Here is a 16920-nt window from a genome sequence, read left to right as displayed (position 1 = left end):
AATAAAAGCAAAAGTAAATAAGAGACTTAAAATTTAATAAATTGTAGTTATCTTATTTAAGTATTTTTTTCTTTCGTTATTGATAAGTAACTTACGTATACGTATTATAATACATTGTTATTTGTTAAAATTTTCAGATTTAAGTTGCTAACAAATAGCGTTTTCGAGCCGAAAGGGGCGGCAGCGTGTGACAAGATGAGCTAGCGGCATGGGGGGCGAGGGGGCGGGCCGCGGCGCCGCGCGCTGGCACGTGGGCGACTCGCCCCCGCGTGCGCCCATGGGCTTCGCGGCGCCCGCGCACGATGCGCAGCTCGACCGCGGTCTTGCGCCGGCGCCAGCGCCCGCGCAGTCCGCCGCGGCCGCTGCAGCTGCTCTGCAGCGGGCGCACTCCAGGTACCAAACAATTTATCTTGTTTTTTAAATATTTAGGTTTCCTATAAGTAAAAATTGTCATCTTTGTTTGCTTAAAGGTCGATGTCATCTTTACCACCGGAGCCCTTTATGATGCTTAGAGCGAAAGCTCTAAGCAAGCGCGTTATAATCAACGTTGGCGGTGTTCGCCATGAGGTGCTATGGCGGACGCTTGAACGGCTGCCTCATACACGACTTGGTCGGCTGCGAGATTGCAACACACATGAAGCTATTACAGAACTGTGCGACGATTACTCGTTACAGGATAATGAATATTTTTTTGATAGGTGATTTTATTTTTTTTAATTTTATATTGAGAATAGGGTTTTATCAATATACAAAAACAAGTACAGTATATATGATTTTACATCGGTAATTTTTGCTATAAGTATAATTTTTTTCTGATTACAGGCATCCGAAAAGTTTTAGTTCCATTTTAAACTTTTATCGGACTGGGAAGTTACACTTGGTAGATGAGATGTGCGTGTTGGCATTCAGTGATGATTTAGAGTATTGGGGTGTAGACGAATTATACCTGGAGTCTTGTTGTCAACATAAATATCACCAGCGAAAAGAGCACGTGCACGAAGAAATGCGAAAAGAAGCTGAAAGCTTACGACAGCGAGAAGAAGAAGAGTTTGGGCAAGGTACATGTGCCCAGTATCAGAAATGGCTGTGGGATTTGCTCGAGAAACCCACTACGAGCATCGCCGCTAGGGTAACGTATTGACTGATGCTTCTCTTAATATTATTGTTTAATGATCCAAGTTAATGTCACTACTTCAGCAAGCTGCTCAGGATTTACTTTTATAAGTGAAAGGTATTAAGGACCCTATTTCTTATAAATTGGAAATTGTTTCTTTTATATTTCAAATTTACGTAGAAATAGATGCTTTTGTATATTGTGGGCTAAGATTTACTATACTACACATTTGCACAATTTTATAATTAAATACTGTAATAATGTTACATATTCACATGAGCAGGTACACAATACACAGCCTTGCACACTATAAAGAGTTGAATATACTTCATAAGAGAGTGCACGATGATTTGTAAAAGATTTAATATATAATACTACTAAAAATGAATGTTGCACAGTATATTGTATATAATTGTACTTGTTAATAACTTAATTATGTTCACTATGTTTACATGTATGTTTTACTGTGTACACCAATGTCTCCCGACTTATAAGTAGGTAATGATATAAGCATGAAACGGATGGATTGTTCTGTGAGCTGTCGTTGTTGTACTTGTGGTGCATGAATAACATCTATCACACTTACCTTCCGAGTAGAATGTTGTTTGTGTAATGGAATGTGGTGTTGTGTTCCGATGTTGTATCGTGACCTGATCGCTTTTGTCGAAATTTACCTAACATCCTTTATCAAATATCTTCCACTTACAAGCAAGTCACTATGTTTGCATACTTTAAGATTTTCGACAACAGCGACGTATAGAGGCCTATGTAAGTATGTAAGTATGACTACCTATTAAATCTACAGGTTCTAATAAATAAGACGTGTTTTTTGATTAGGTTGTTTCTAGATAATGACGAATTTACGTCCGTTCTTTATACAATAGGTTTGGTATTTGTTTTCTTCGAGCCATGTTCTTTTTTTTTTTGTTGTAATAAGACAAATTTTTGGTAAATATTTATTTTTTTGAAATGTTGCAATGTAGACATATTTACTATATTTATAATGGTATTCAAATAAATCCGCTTTATGTGGATGTTACCTTTTTTGTTATTAGCAACATGATTTCGTACCTAACAAGCTAGAAAATAAATGTATATACTCGTATACAACTTTTTATAAAAATTTTAATGAAGATAACGTAACTATAAGTTTATGTCTCGTATGATAGAACTTCCAATATTTCGTTGATATTTAATTGTTGGCTCTTTTTCCATGATGCAAAGACAATTCCATAGAAAAAATATTTTTCCTCATACCGAAAGCACTGTGTGATTTATTATTTTTATATAGTTTTTATTAAATTATTTTGCGTCATAGTAGAATTGCTTTGCGTTATTTCAATAAATTGAAGTGATTTTCAAATATGAGACAAAGTGGCTTTGAAATGTGTAGGTATGTCTTAGAAATTCTTCGAATTTATACATTTTCCCAATCAAGGCTACTTTATTTATTTGTATGCTTAATAATATTAAGTATTTATTTATTTTATTTTTCTCAATATTCGTAATTATGCCTTCTAATCATGGCACTTTTGTGCCTTATACAACTTCTTGTTACATATATTTTTAATGTTCACAGCTGCGTGGATAGTTCTCCAAAAGAGAGCACTTTTAATAAAACAAAGCTTAATTGTTGTTGCAAAAGTTGCAAATATGGGATGGGCTTACGCGATGTGACCAGCCGCTGCCGGCGACGCTCCGCGGCCCATGTGCGGGGTCGCACGGGACGGCACGTGGCGCCCTGCGGACCAGTGTCCGCAGTGCGCGCACCGAGCCCGCGCTGCCTCTCACCACGGCTGAGTGTCGTCCGCCGGCGTCTCGCACCCTCTCCACTCCCTGCGCTCCCATATTTTATACCTCGTGTTCCTCAAACCCACCAGCGCTTCCGCTTCGTCGTACTGATCCGACTAACCGACGCGAATAATGGACGAACGCGCGTTATCGTACCTAAGTTTTGATTCCTGACATCCGATTTGACTAAACGCATGTCCGTCCATTACCGTACATGTATATTTTGACCTATTTACTACACCTCGACCACACAACACTACTAACAAGAACACCAATAGATGTTATTTTAACACCAAAACCGCGTATTCTTAAGGACATTAATGTTACAGACATTGGTATTATTCCAATTAAGCTGAAAACTGTAAATACATGTATGCCTACATATTTGTTCTTACCTACTACATACTTTCACTGTTAAGATATATCAATGTACAAAAATATTGTTATTTCTGTATAAACACTTGCATTATTTAACACGAATTGTACTACTTCTACTACTATACTATTACTACTACTTATATCATACCAATACTTACATAATTAGATTTTGAAGTGTGACAGTACGGTGGTGGGGAGCGACTTTCGCTCAATCATTGGATGCTTGCAGGTGATCGCAGTTATTTCGATCCTCTTCATCGTGCTGTCCACAATAGGGCTCACTCTCAACACCATTCCTCAAATGCAAGTGTACGACGAGAAGGGCACACCCATGGACAACCCACAGCTGGCCATGGTCGAAGCCGTATGCATCACGTGGTTCACGCTTGAGTACGTGCTGCGATTTAGTGCTTCGCCGGACAAATGGAAGTTCTTCAAAGGTGGACTGAACGTTATCGATTTGTTGGCTATATTGCCTTATTTCGTGTCTCTCTTTCTACTTGAAACTAATAAAAACGCGACAGACCAGTTTCAAGATGTACGTCGCGTTGTACAAATCTTTCGTATCATGCGAATATTGCGCATTCTAAAACTAGCTCGACACTCGACCGGGTTACAATCGCTCGGTTTTACGCTCAGAAATTCTTACAAAGAGCTAGGACTGCTCATGTTGTTTCTTGCGATGGGAGTGCTTATATTTTCTTCGCTGGCATACTTTGCCGAAAAAGAAGAACCGGGGACTAAATTTATTTCTATTCCGGAAACGTTCTGGTGGGCCGGCATCACCATGACCACAGTCGGATACGGTGACATTTACCCCACGACACCGTTGGGCAAGGTCATCGGCTCAGTTTGCTGTATTTGCGGCGTGCTGGTAATTGCGTTACCCATCCCCATTATTGTCAACAATTTCGCCGAGTTTTACAAGAATCAGATGCGGCGAGAAAAGGCCCTCAAGCGACGTGAGGCGCTCGAGCGCGCTAAGCGGGAGGGGTCCATTGTCTCCTTCCACCACATTAACTTGCGGGACGCGTTCGCCAAAAGCATGGATCTCATCGACGTCATTGTGGACACAGGTCAGAGAAACATAATATTGTAATGCCTTTCGCTTGTTCATGTCATGTGTCCTTTGCTCGTTATCGTAACTTACACCGTCTGCACGCATGCTTTATGTGTTCAGTGCTCGATTTTGTATCAGTGTTAATGAATGCGAAGGATGCTGGTTGAGTGCACGTCGCATCGTTTAGCTCTCCGGACTCGCAGGCATACTCAAAATCAAACAGATCACGTTACATCGCAGCTACAGCTATATTCACTCGTTGGTTCCAAAGAGGTGTATCAGAGTGTTTTATTCCTTGTCTTCAGGTGACAAATGCGTCCTCATTGAGGCGAGAGACGACGCCCGATGAGCTACTTGCTACTATCGCACAGTCGTCATACTCGACCCCTTATTATTAAGTTCGTAGCTCGGGGTCGGGTTCGCGTCGCGTGTAGCTTGCGATGTGCGACGAAGACACTTTATCTAAGGTCGATTACATTGTCAGCGTAAGCCTAACGCTTCATAAAACTAACACTCATTTCTTCTGTGGACTGTACGTTGTGTGTATCCGGAGAACGCTGGATTTTTAGACTGTTCGTGTGGAATGTGTGTTTTGTAGTTCACGCCGCTTCATTAATTGTTCTAAATGTCGTTTTATTCGTATCAAATTATTATATAAATATAAAAATAGGTAATGTGAACGCTTAATGGAAATAATGGGAAGCTCACATAGCAAGCGTTGCTACTTAAGATGGTGTGTGCCTCCAGGACACAACCTGTCACAAGCGGACGCGACTAGTCTGGAGGGCGAAGCTCCGGCCACCACTGGCTGCTACAAACAATATGAACACGGTCTTGGCAATAGGATACCGCAAACTGCTGATAATATTCAGGTAAGAGCTACAAGCATTGGACAAGTGCGTTACATGTCATACAACTCGTATATATACAGTACAAGCAAATATGTAATTGAAAGCTTAAAAGCTTAAGCTTTTTTAGCTTTATATTGATACAATGCATTTAATGACAAAAAATATCCACCACTTTCAAACAAAATTAAGCACTATTGCCAGCGTAATATGTTAATATATATATTGAACTTAACATATGTACATAAAGTATATTTGTACGACACATAAAGCTTGTAATTAAAACACCAGTATGTAGTTTCAGAGCAGTCCTAAAAAGGAACGTCGCTTCTCAAGCGAAGGCTTGGGCACGCCGGAGAAATGCTTGCTCATTAATCCTGACCCGACACCAGTAAGACATTTCATCGAATCACTTTTGCTCGTAGCGCTCATTAATTTTAGGCTTTTAGAATTATTGCTTAGTTTTAACATTTTTAATTAAAATAATTATATTTAATTCAGAAAATTAAACTGACCGTTGAAGATACAACTGCGCTAGCCAATATTTACGAGATTCACGTAAACACCGTCATTGGCCTCATTAATAAATAATTATTTCATTAGCCGTTAACCAATACGTATTATTTACGTTTTTATAGTGTATGTATGTATCTACCACTAAAATGTTCTCTTTTCTAGGAAAAGAAGATGGCTGAAAAACAGCTTGACTTGGATCAGCTGCCTTCTGAATTTGAATGTTGTTTTTGCACGTTCAAGGTACTAAACACTAACACAAGATTTTTTGTATGCGTGTTTGCATAATGACTCGAGTATTCTTTCTTTGTCTTTGACGAGCAGGTGCTAACAATCTTTTTTTAATCATATTTAATTTTTTCCATCAGCATTACCAGTAAGTACAGGCTTTATATTTTTAATTTTCGGTGTTTGATTTTTGCATACTGAGAGTTTCAATAGTTATTAAACGGTAAAGAGAAGGTTTAAAAATATGTAATTTTAATCTGTTGCCTAATATAACACGATTCTATTTTTTATTTTATAAATCATGACAATATATATTAAATTATTATTTTGCCTTTACATGTTTATATTTACAAACTTTGTTTGAAAGTCTAGGCTCAATACGAGACTTTGAGTTTTTACCTCATTTTAATTGTGTATTTCCATGTAGGGTTACAAAGAATTCATAGACGCCGAACAACTGATGCCAATGCCGACGTCGGACCTGCGACAACCGGTGTGTGTGGAGCTGGCGTGCCTGCAGCGGCACCCGGCGCCGCGCGCGCTGCCCGAGGCGACGCCTAACAGTCTTGACAGCCCCGGTACGTGCTTTATTTAAATTCATTTCAGTCTTCCTCTCTACTATTATGCATCTCATCCGTACAACTCAAACGTCTATGTATGAAAATGTCGAAAGATTATTACCTGTACCTAACTGCTCCCTGTGACCCGAATTTTATAAGGACAATTTTTTTTTACTCTTTTTTGTATGTAATACGTTTACCAAATTTTAAGCCCTTTTAAGTCGTTCTTATATATTTTTATACGGGTTGACCAAATGTTATCATAAGTAACTTGTAGCACCTGACTTATTTCTGTTCCGTTCAAGTGACCTACGCGTGCGTGGCTCCATATGCCTCTGTCTTACGTTGCAGATACATTTGCATCATGCCTTACGCACCCTTTTCCTTCAGAGGGCGACATCACGTGCGAGAACGACTCGTCAAACTTGTATGTGAATCCGTTGGACGGTAGCGGCGGTGGCGGCACGGGTGAGGGCGGGGGCGGGGTGACAGCGGAATTTAACGGTGTTCGAAAAAGCGCCTCAGGAGACGGAAGCGTTTTGTGTGCGAAAGGTTCGCAGGGCGATGGTTCGCCGCGTGGTTCTCGGGGCAGCTTGTCGGGCGTCGGGGCGGGCGTGGCTGCGTGTGCTAGTGCCGAGCTGGGCAGGCCGCTTGATGCCTCTCGTACGAGTTTGCCGCAGCCGATTGACGATTCGCTCGCTGCCGTCGACGATGTAAAACCCAAACACAGAAAAGCGCGTTTTCAACAGGTCAGTCTGGGTATTAGGCACCACTCGTCTGAAGATAAAACCTTTGCAAGTGCGTCTGCCAATTTCAAACATACATAAAAATGACTGTTTAAAATCTCTTTCTGCACCATACCTGCATGATATCTTCTCATGGAACATTAACCGAATGTTACCTTTTGCACGAACCTCATCCATTGTTTGTAAATTATCACTATAGATACAGATAGACTACTGTTTGTAGATTGTAGTAGAAATTATTTGATGTATTTTATATTAAACATGTTACACAGGAGTGGTCGGAAGAGGAGAAGAGGCCACCGAGAGGAATAGCAACAAGGATTATTAATCACCATATTTTGTTCGGCAAGTCTTTATTTATTTGAAACATCGGATTTGACGAATTCACTTTTTAGATTCATACAAGAATCAAATTATGTATCTTTTTAAAAATATGATTTGCACTTTTGTTTTAAAACGAAATGCAGTTAATATCTAGAATTGATGCCCTGAAAACTTTACTGTCCTTGACTAATTGAGGCGGAGAAATTGAAGTTCATACATATAACTAACAATTTTTTTTTATGTTACCTACTATCGCCTTAACGCCTTGCTTACAGACATGTATGTATTTTTAAATACAGGTAAGAACGGTAACAAGCGCGGTTCTGGCGGATGGCCTCATGATAGTGACTCGCGGTCACGCTCCATTCTCAAAAACAAAGAGTCTCGGGGTACCGACAGCGAACTCCTCCTACAAGAGACCACTTCCCTTGGTGCCAACGTATGTACTTATTAACTTAATTTTTTATTAAGTCTTACACTCGAATATCTGATATGTTGTTTCTTCAGGACAATCATCTGATTCTCCTCAACAATGACATACATAAAAAATTGGCATTTTTAATAATTTCCTTAGCTTGTGAAAACACAATCTTGCAACAATTGGTCTAACCCGTCATTATACTCTTAATAATTTCAGGGTGACTCGGGTAGTGAGTCTTCGCCTATTCGTCTCAAAGACTTTAAGGGCCAGAACCATAAAGGTGTAACGGACAGGAGCAACCTAGTGTCGTAGTTGTAGTCCGCACGCCGCCCACTGACGCCTCGCGAGCCGCCCCTGACGTAGCAGTCGCGCCACGCCCGTAGATGTAGTTGCGTACTCAATAAAATATACTTTCATACATTTAATACTTAGAATGCAATAATAAAAAACACACAAAAATAATTTTAACATATCATTGAGCGATTGTGACTGCTTGTTGATAGATAATTTTCATTTTGTAGAGTTTATTATAAATATTGTAAAAAAAAATATTATATTACGTAATGTAATAATCGTTCATTCCAATCGAAAAGTTGAAAGTACCTATTTGTTAAGTTTTTTTACGTGCAATTATTAATTGCTAATTCTAATTTAAGCGAATATAGTTTGTACAGCATAGTTGAAGAAAAAATAAGCAATTATTAAAATTAAAGATTTTCTGAAATTGTTACTGAGCGTCTCATTTACAAATACCCAGTTCAAACATGTATTTTTTTATATATTATTTTGTTTAAGCATTAACAATTTTAATGATTTTAATTAAACAAAATACAGACTTGTAATACGTCATTTTTTATTCATTATAAAGATGGTGGGAGGAAATGAAAGGAATAGTATCTCAAACTTTATTTTTTTTTTAAATAAAAACAAATATTAATGGCTTATATATCAAAAATCTTTTTCTTTTGGTTACATAGTCTTGGAAAATTGAGAATTTTTAATGGGATTAAAAATAAAAGATGCAGTAGTAGTCAACAACGATATTTATTTTTAAGCTAAATTATAATTTTTAATTAAAAATAATACAAATATAACATATAACGTTGACCAACGTGAACGTGCAAATTAAGGTGTTTTTGTATTCACATTTTATAAAAATACATCAAATAAAAAAAAATTAGACTAAATTTGCAAAAATAAATTAAACAGTTTTGGAACATAATGTTTTTTTTAATTTATAATTTATTTTATTTGAGACGGTCCGAGAAATAATAATACCTACTTTTATAACGCTATAAATAATTTCTTTAATACTTTCAAGCACTAAAATATATTAAGATAATAAAATTACTTTGGTTCTTGATGAGTTAAAAATATAATAACAGATTCTTTTCACACTAGCGTTTTTTTTGTATGATTAATAGTGCGGCCGTGAATACACGGCTTATAAGAAAATCTACTGAGGTAAAATTAATGATAGATTTTAATATATTTAAAAAAATATAACTTGTAAGTTTTAATTAGTATTTCATATTTAAACATTAGAGTTAACTTGATATTTAGTTAAATATTATAAAACTATGCACATTGAAAACGATTGTTTACGACTTTTAGTCATGCAATCTCTTAACAAACGCAATATTCGGGAAACGATGGCTACAAATTGTTAAAATGTTAGCATAATCAAATAATAAAGCACCTTAACAATAAACCTTAGCGTACAGAAAGTCTGCAAATAGCAAGCGGTGAAGTACGCTAGTGTGATAAAAACCTTACATAAGCACAGTGTTACCATGTAAAATTATTTATATTAATGCGTTTAATATTTATAACAATAATTTTAGGATAGAATTATTTTCTATGTTAATTATAAATTACTTCTTTCAAGTGAACACACAGGCACCTTACTTCAAATGTCTTGGCATAAAATCATGGCACTATACTGCATACTTAATATCACTCGATGCCTTTAGTTTTTTCTTCCTATAATATAATTTCAATATGATATAATTGTGTTTAATTTATAGATTGTTGAAATAATAAATAATTTTGATGAAGCACGTTTTAAAGCTTTAAATACCAAAAAATATCACAAAAAAAAGTTTTTTATGTCAATAAAGTTGTGTATATGGTGTTATGTATGTTGGCATATGGTTATATAATTCAGTTCCCTATCAAATATCAACTGTGTTATAATAAAAAGGTGATGATGCTGGTAGGCTTTATACATTAAAATATATAAATATTTTAATGTTTGTTAGGTTGGCTGAGTATGTTCTCCAGAGTCTCTATTTTGACACTAATTTTACAAGCCTAATATTTAAAATTAAAGTTATGGGGCACATCCTTAATCATCATTTTTAAAATTTTCGTCCCTTTCAATAATCTGCTTACCTGAAGTCTACCCAAAGTTTATAATATTTATCTTTGTCTAAAACATAATATTTGTAACTTATACCTCACTTTAAAATTCAACTTTAATATATGCCCATATAAAATTTTAATGAACGATAAAATCGAGTTACTTGTGACATTAAATAAAAGCCGATATATTATAAGAATATTCAGGGTCATGGCAGACTTTAGATACAACTGATCATACACAATAAATTTGCGGTGCCTTCATGCAATATTTTGCCTTCGTATAATTTGATTACAAAGACGCAAGTCGTTACTATCAATGCATAAGGCCGTAACTAAAAATTAATTTCTGTGTTTAGTAAATTAGATGTTATACAAATTAAGTTCTATATAAAATATAATAGACGAAAAGAGGCAAAAAAATACAATATAATAAACCTTTGTTACGCTCTAATGTAAAGTGCACAGTTTTGTACATACGACCTTTTGCGCAAACAGTAACGAAATGTATTTCTTATGACGGTGATATAAATAAATAATTTTCATATATATACGTCGATAATAATAAATTCATAATAGAAATGTAAAGCCATAAAAAGTCATAATATAATGCTAGAAATGAAACAAAAATTATAAAGCAAAAGCTCATAAGTCTGTGGGCAATACGATACATTTATAATAAAATGCACGGACGTGCGGAAATGAGAAGGATTTTTTTTAGTTCTGTCAATTAGTTTAATATAGAAATTGTGTGCAACTTTTTACGTGAATTCATATAAATATTTGTAAGACCTCGCACTATAAACCGAAAGTATAAAACGAATTTCTCAGATGTTAATACCAAGCAGGTTGTTCCGGTTGTCATTAACTGTGAATTCGTTTACCGATACGTACACCGAACTAACTAAACAAATTCAATATTCCCCAAGGCTATTCATTGCGAAACAAATTCGACACCCGACAGTTAATTTAATGACGACACACAAACGTAGGCATTAATATATCGTGTGTATGTGGTTTACATCTGTGTGGGTTTTGTATTTCAAGAACTAATCCATTTCAAATTTGTTTTATATAAGAATCTCTTTGATGTAAGTTTAAGATCTATCTTGATGAAATTTTAATCATAATTAATTATATGCTTTCTAAGATGTATTTTATTTTTTTAACTCGGTCATTAAATTGGTAACGAATATAGTATTTGTATTAGGGCGGTAGTTACGAATCCGAGTTATACGGTTCGTGTCAAGACCGCAGCAATACATTATTTTGACCGCAACATTTAAAACTAAAATTAAATAAAATTAAAATAAACTTTAAATATTTCTTTACATGCATAGATTAATATGTCATGGTATGAGATTTTGAATCAAGAGAAGAATTATGAATTTGATTATTTTTTAAGTGATTTGATGAAATATTAATGTTGAATAAAATGCGATATAAAGTAGCAACAAAAGAGTTTTTATACAATTTTCTAAATGTGGAAATTCATTACATTTAAACGAAACTGAGCTGAAATTTTTTTTGTGTTTTTCAGGCAATAAAAGGAAATATTATAGCAGTTTCAAAATTTGCATGAAAATGGCGCATGCCCCTCATAATTAATTAAAGATGATCAATTCGTTCGAATTTCAAAATTCGACCAATCACAGTATTTTATTTATATTGGTTTATAAAATCTAATTCAAATATTATAATACTTTACATCATAAAAGATAATACTTTCACTAATGCCAAGTCATACGTGAATTTTATTTTTAATAAAACCTATATAGATAAAGTAAATAGGTTACAGAAAAATAACGAGATAACAATCTCTCGTTATCTGCAATAACATAACGCTATCTGCACAAATAGAACATCTTATTCCCTTGAAATTTACCAATTCAAGCTTTTTTACTTTTCATTGAAATCAATATTTTAATTCACATCAACATTTATTATTCTACATATACGCACTTGAAAACACGCAAAAAGCGAAAGTGCAACATAGACGTAGAAACTTAGGCTGTGTAATAATATATTTCTAAATGAAAAAGATTATATTTTCAAATAACATAAAAAATAAGCGGACTACGAAACACGAAGACTAACAGGAAGCAATTAGCTTGGTCAGTGGAAGACTGCAAATGATAAAATATTAAATGTTTTCCTTCAAATTGATTCAATTCGTCTAGATCCCATTGTCTGTATGTATATATCGCAGATAAGCGTTAAATTTATCTTAAATATTATAATTATATAGATCATGTATCTATTTTATATGTAGATGTATAATTGTCATATTAAATTCGAATCTGTTAAATGGACTTGTGATTCAATGAACCGCATACAAGTAAGATATATTAGTAAAGGAGAATGCTATAATATACTCAATTCCCGATTATTTATTTATTTGAAAACCTTATATGTCGTATTTATCTTAGAATATGTTAATTCGTATGTACCTTCATGTTCGTATTAATTGTCTCTTAATTGATTTAATTTTATTATTATATAAAATGAGATTTATATTATTAAAAATGTATACATGTGTCGATTAAAATACGTGTATGTTGCGATGATTTCGAAACATTTAAATACAACACATATGTGATTAGAATTCATTATAAAAACTTCGTAAAAGTGACACAATATGAAATGAAATGCCTATGAAAAATGTTACATTTATATATTATCTAACGATGTTTTTATGCCTTACACCAACATTTATAATGTAAAAAAACCCATATCGTTTAAAACAATGTCAGCAACACACCTTTAGTATTGGGTGAAAAGTTTATTTTCAATTATAAAAGTATCATGTGCAGATAAAATTGCACTCAGTCTTATTGCTGAAGCTGTGCAGCGGACATTGTTCCAAATCATTTTTGATCCAGGCAAAGTTCAATGACCGAACCTATTCACATACGGAACCAACAAGTTCTTAATTTAGGAGTTTGTTATAGTAGTATTAAAGACTCGCTGCCTGCAGGGTAATTAACCGGTAGAGCTGGCGCAGGATGACGCGTTTTATTGAATTATGGGCCCTATGGAATATCATAGTGACGATCCATGCTCGTATCGATGTTTCATGTGATAAACAAGGAAATCACTGATAAAATATTATTGGTAAATAGCATAAAATATAACAACAATTATTTTTTTTATGTAAAATAAATATTTGATAGAGATTTAAAAATAAATTATACATAATATTCCAGCTTAAAAAATTACATGCCAGTTTTTTTTCACTGTTAGTGGTGGTATTTTTTCCTAATAGTGGTGGTTTATCCTCATAAATAAAAAAAAGAATTTTCATTTCAAATCATTTCATAAATGACAGAGTTCTGATGTAACCAACAAGAAAGTACAAATTAATTAGGACACACCTTTTTAAATATCCGTTGAAAATAAAATTTGAATATAACCGAATAATAAAATATAAACTTAATTCAATTATAATATCTCACTAAAATTGGTTTGCAAGGAACCATGAGTTAACAAAATTTATGTACAATTGTATTAAAATTTACGAAGAAAATATATGTATTGAGCACCACATATGAGTATCCTTAGTACACCAATGTTGTATTACCCTGTAGGTACCGAGTATTTAATATCACTATGTTGGCTAATAAAAAGTGATTTTATATGTACACTACCTATGCCAAGCGATGGTGAGAGCAGTCCGCAGCTTGCCCCACAGCCAGGGGTAAAGGCCGCCTCCACGCCATGCTGCTCGAGCTACATACTTCACATAATCATACAACCCCCAAGGTGCATGGCCTCCGTTAACATAGTATACATATGTGAATCCATCTTTGCACCGGCCTTTTATTGAATAGTAATACGGCAGGAAAGAGTGCAGTCTGAATCTGAAAATAAAATCACATTACTTTTGAAATTTGGATGACTTGGATTAACAATATTGACAACTTTTGTGTAACCATACACAAAAGTTGTCAATATTGAAGAAAGTAAATCTTATTACTATTATTAAATTATATATATTTGCTATATTAGGTCAGCCAAACCTTATCTTATATGGGTCAAAGTAAAGTAAAATAAATAAGTATCTAAGCGGCGGTTTGTTTGCTTTATTTGTTTTGTATGTTCAGTCTTAAGACTCTTTTTCTCATCAATTAAGAATAAATGCCAATCAACTAAATGAAGCTTTTAATTTAAATTGATTTTATATTTTTAGAAGAAATTTTATTTGGTCTTTAGACATTTTTGTTTAGACGACAGAAGTAATTTTTTTATAAAATATGTGATTGAAGTGGTCCATTCATTCGATTTTACTTGGAATTCGAAGCGGTTATTATATGAGTTTTAATTTTATTTTAAAACAATTACAGTGCATTCTTATTTGTTACTCTTGACTTAACTCCTTTTTTTACTGTTCTGCAAAAGGTCATATGTTCAATTTTGTACACTTTACAGCAAAGAATAGACATTAATAATTTTTATTGACTATTTTATTAAAATGAAATTCTTTGTTTCCCTTTATAATTGCGAAATTGGAAATTAATTTTCACATATGACCCTTATATTATTAGTAACCATTTATTATTGTATAAATTAAAATTCCAATTAATATATTTTTGTAATAATAATATATTATAGCTACCTTCTCTTTTCATAAAACAAAATAGCTTCTTTGTTTGTTGTTAGTACATGGAGAAATATTGCTTTAACACGATGTTCGTGAGGTGGCTGATGCACTGGTCCAGATAAATGGTTGATTAGTACATCCAGTAGCATTGTAGCTACTCCTGATCGACGGTATGAACGTACCACTCCTAAAAATTGTTAACATCAAATTAAGTCAATAATTCTTTGTATAACCTTTTTAAATATGGAAAATGAAAAATGTGACTGTATTTTCTTAAATTTTATTATAATTATTTATCTTGTAGTTAACTAAATGTAAATACAAAATAAGCTATATTTTTTTTTATATTAATGGTAAATAAAAAGTTGTCCTAGATTAAATTAGAATATAAAATTATTGTATTATTATTTAATGTATATAATCCTTACCTAGTGATAATATATATGCAACCAGTGTTTCCTTGGTGGCAAACCATCTTGAGAGTATTCCTCGGTCTTCTGCATTGAGTTTGAGATAAGGTTTAATCTCGGCAACTATAAGACCAATTATCTGGGTTTTATATATTGCAGCTAGGGCGAAGAATCTCTCAGAAGATGTTATGTCCTCATACCATGATTGTGGATACTCTATTGGAAACCAGTCTCTGCACAAAGATCTTACCTGAAAATGAATTCCAATAAATTACAAACTAACACATCTATACACTATGACACAATTAACATTTATTCTAATAAAAATTTACTAAAATATTTATTCAGTACAGCCAATGCATAAGATTAAATACATACATATTTAAATACTAATCAATTGATTTTAGTTATGTTTAGTTAGTTATTATTGTTATTAGTATATTTTAGTTGATGTCAAAAAAATATTAAAAAAATTCGGAAACAGTACCTCCTCCAGATCGTCAGGGCACAAGAAACGCAACTGTACATCTTTCAGAGAACATTTTGCTTCTTTTGACTTCTCAATTATTACTTGGAAGCCTTCAGACAGATACCTATAATTGATTTGAAGTTGTATTTATTGATAATTTTATTTTAATATTAGTACGATGATGTATTCATGAATATACGTTTTACAGAAAATATTATATAGTTGCATTTTCTCATTCATGATTACTAAAACAAACTCGAAAAAAATTACTTGTTAAATAAGTCCAACCGAAAGAACTATTCTTTCAATTAGCGATGGAATGAATTCATACATTAATTAAATTGAATTGATTGGTAGTTTTATCACTTGCTTTAAATACAATTAATTACTTACCAGCTGAATCCAGCCATTCGGCAATCTGGCCATTAATAATGACATCTAAATACTCATCAATGTTAATCTTGTTATCATTTCAAAATCGTATCGTTTTCCGTAAACTTATGATATGAATCACTGAAAATTCTGTGATATCAAATTCACAATATAATTACTACAAGTTTGACAACCAAATAACGAAATGACATTTTAATGATAATAAAAGTGACAGTTGTTTCAATATTGCCATTGCGGATGTGTTTGTAGCAATGATCAATTATTTATTATTTAAATAATATAAAGTGAATAAAAATTTTAATATAAATTAGAATACGTACTGATAATATAAGACATATTTTAAAGTTATGACTTAATTTAGTCACTCCAGTATCTTCAGTAATCTTTACGAATTATATGGCTTATGAATGATTTTTAGGTAATATTCTATTCAAATAGTCTCCTATGATATACCACATTAAAAAAGGCACTTGTGACATTATAAATGATAAATTTCATTTAAATCTTCCACTGGTTGGAAATTTAGTCCGTAATTTTGCCTTACTCCTTTTGTAGTTGAAATAGACTTCAGTGGCTAGAAGAGGAATTTGTTAAATCATTGGTCGAGATCTTGAATGACCAATGAGCTATAATATTAATAATGGATTCGTGAAATAATGGCGATTAAAATAATACATTTGGTGAAGTTGTACCTGTTGTGAAAT

General features: G+C 33.6%; 2 protein-coding genes across 5 annotated transcripts in view; one reads left to right on the top strand and one right to left on the bottom strand.

The window, feature by feature from the left end:
* Nucleotides 1-8666, top strand: part of LOC125069506 (potassium voltage-gated channel protein Shab) — a 38096-nt gene extending 29430 nt beyond the window's left edge. Inside the window, exons 2-13 of one of the 4 annotated variants that reach the window (XM_047679023.1) lie at nt 138-393; nt 471-698; nt 823-1129; nt 3513-4359; nt 5091-5215; nt 5490-5582; nt 5870-5947; nt 6360-6510; nt 6844-7241; nt 7511-7583; nt 7862-8001; nt 8200-8666. In XM_047679023.1, coding sequence (XP_047534979.1) covers nt 209-393; nt 471-698; nt 823-1129; nt 3513-4359; nt 5091-5215; nt 5490-5582; nt 5870-5947; nt 6360-6510; nt 6844-7241; nt 7511-7583; nt 7862-8001; nt 8200-8295 — 2721 coding nt within the window. In that variant the 5' untranslated portion in view covers nt 138-208 and the 3' untranslated portion in view covers nt 8296-8666. The remainder of the gene's footprint in view (nt 1-137; nt 394-470; nt 699-822; nt 1130-3512; nt 4360-5090; nt 5216-5489; nt 5583-5869; nt 5948-6359; nt 6511-6843; nt 7242-7510; nt 7584-7861; nt 8002-8199) is intronic. The other 3 variants (XM_047679025.1, XM_047679027.1, XM_047679026.1) reach the window with 3 other exon arrangements.
* A 617-nt stretch (nt 8667-9283) lies between these two features.
* On the bottom strand, nt 9284-16387 carry LOC125069507 (N-alpha-acetyltransferase 60). Its single transcript, XM_047679028.1, has 6 exons — nt 16217-16387; nt 15842-15947; nt 15373-15604; nt 14960-15131; nt 13992-14204; nt 9284-9966 (listed from the first exon to the last, which is right to left on the bottom strand). Exons 1-6 carry the CDS (start codon nt 16231-16233, stop codon nt 9921-9923), a joined length of 786 nt encoding a protein of 261 aa, XP_047534984.1. The 5' UTR covers nt 16234-16387; the 3' UTR covers nt 9284-9920.
* Between the last annotated feature and the right edge of the window lie 533 nt (nt 16388-16920).

This window comes from Vanessa atalanta, chromosome 15 (assembly GCF_905147765.1).
Source record: "Vanessa atalanta chromosome 15, ilVanAtal1.2, whole genome shotgun sequence".
NCBI classification, from domain to species: Eukaryota; Metazoa; Arthropoda; class Insecta; order Lepidoptera; family Nymphalidae; genus Vanessa; species Vanessa atalanta.
Note: the sequence above shows the minus strand (reverse complement) of the source record. Positions and strands in the feature narration are given on the sequence as shown.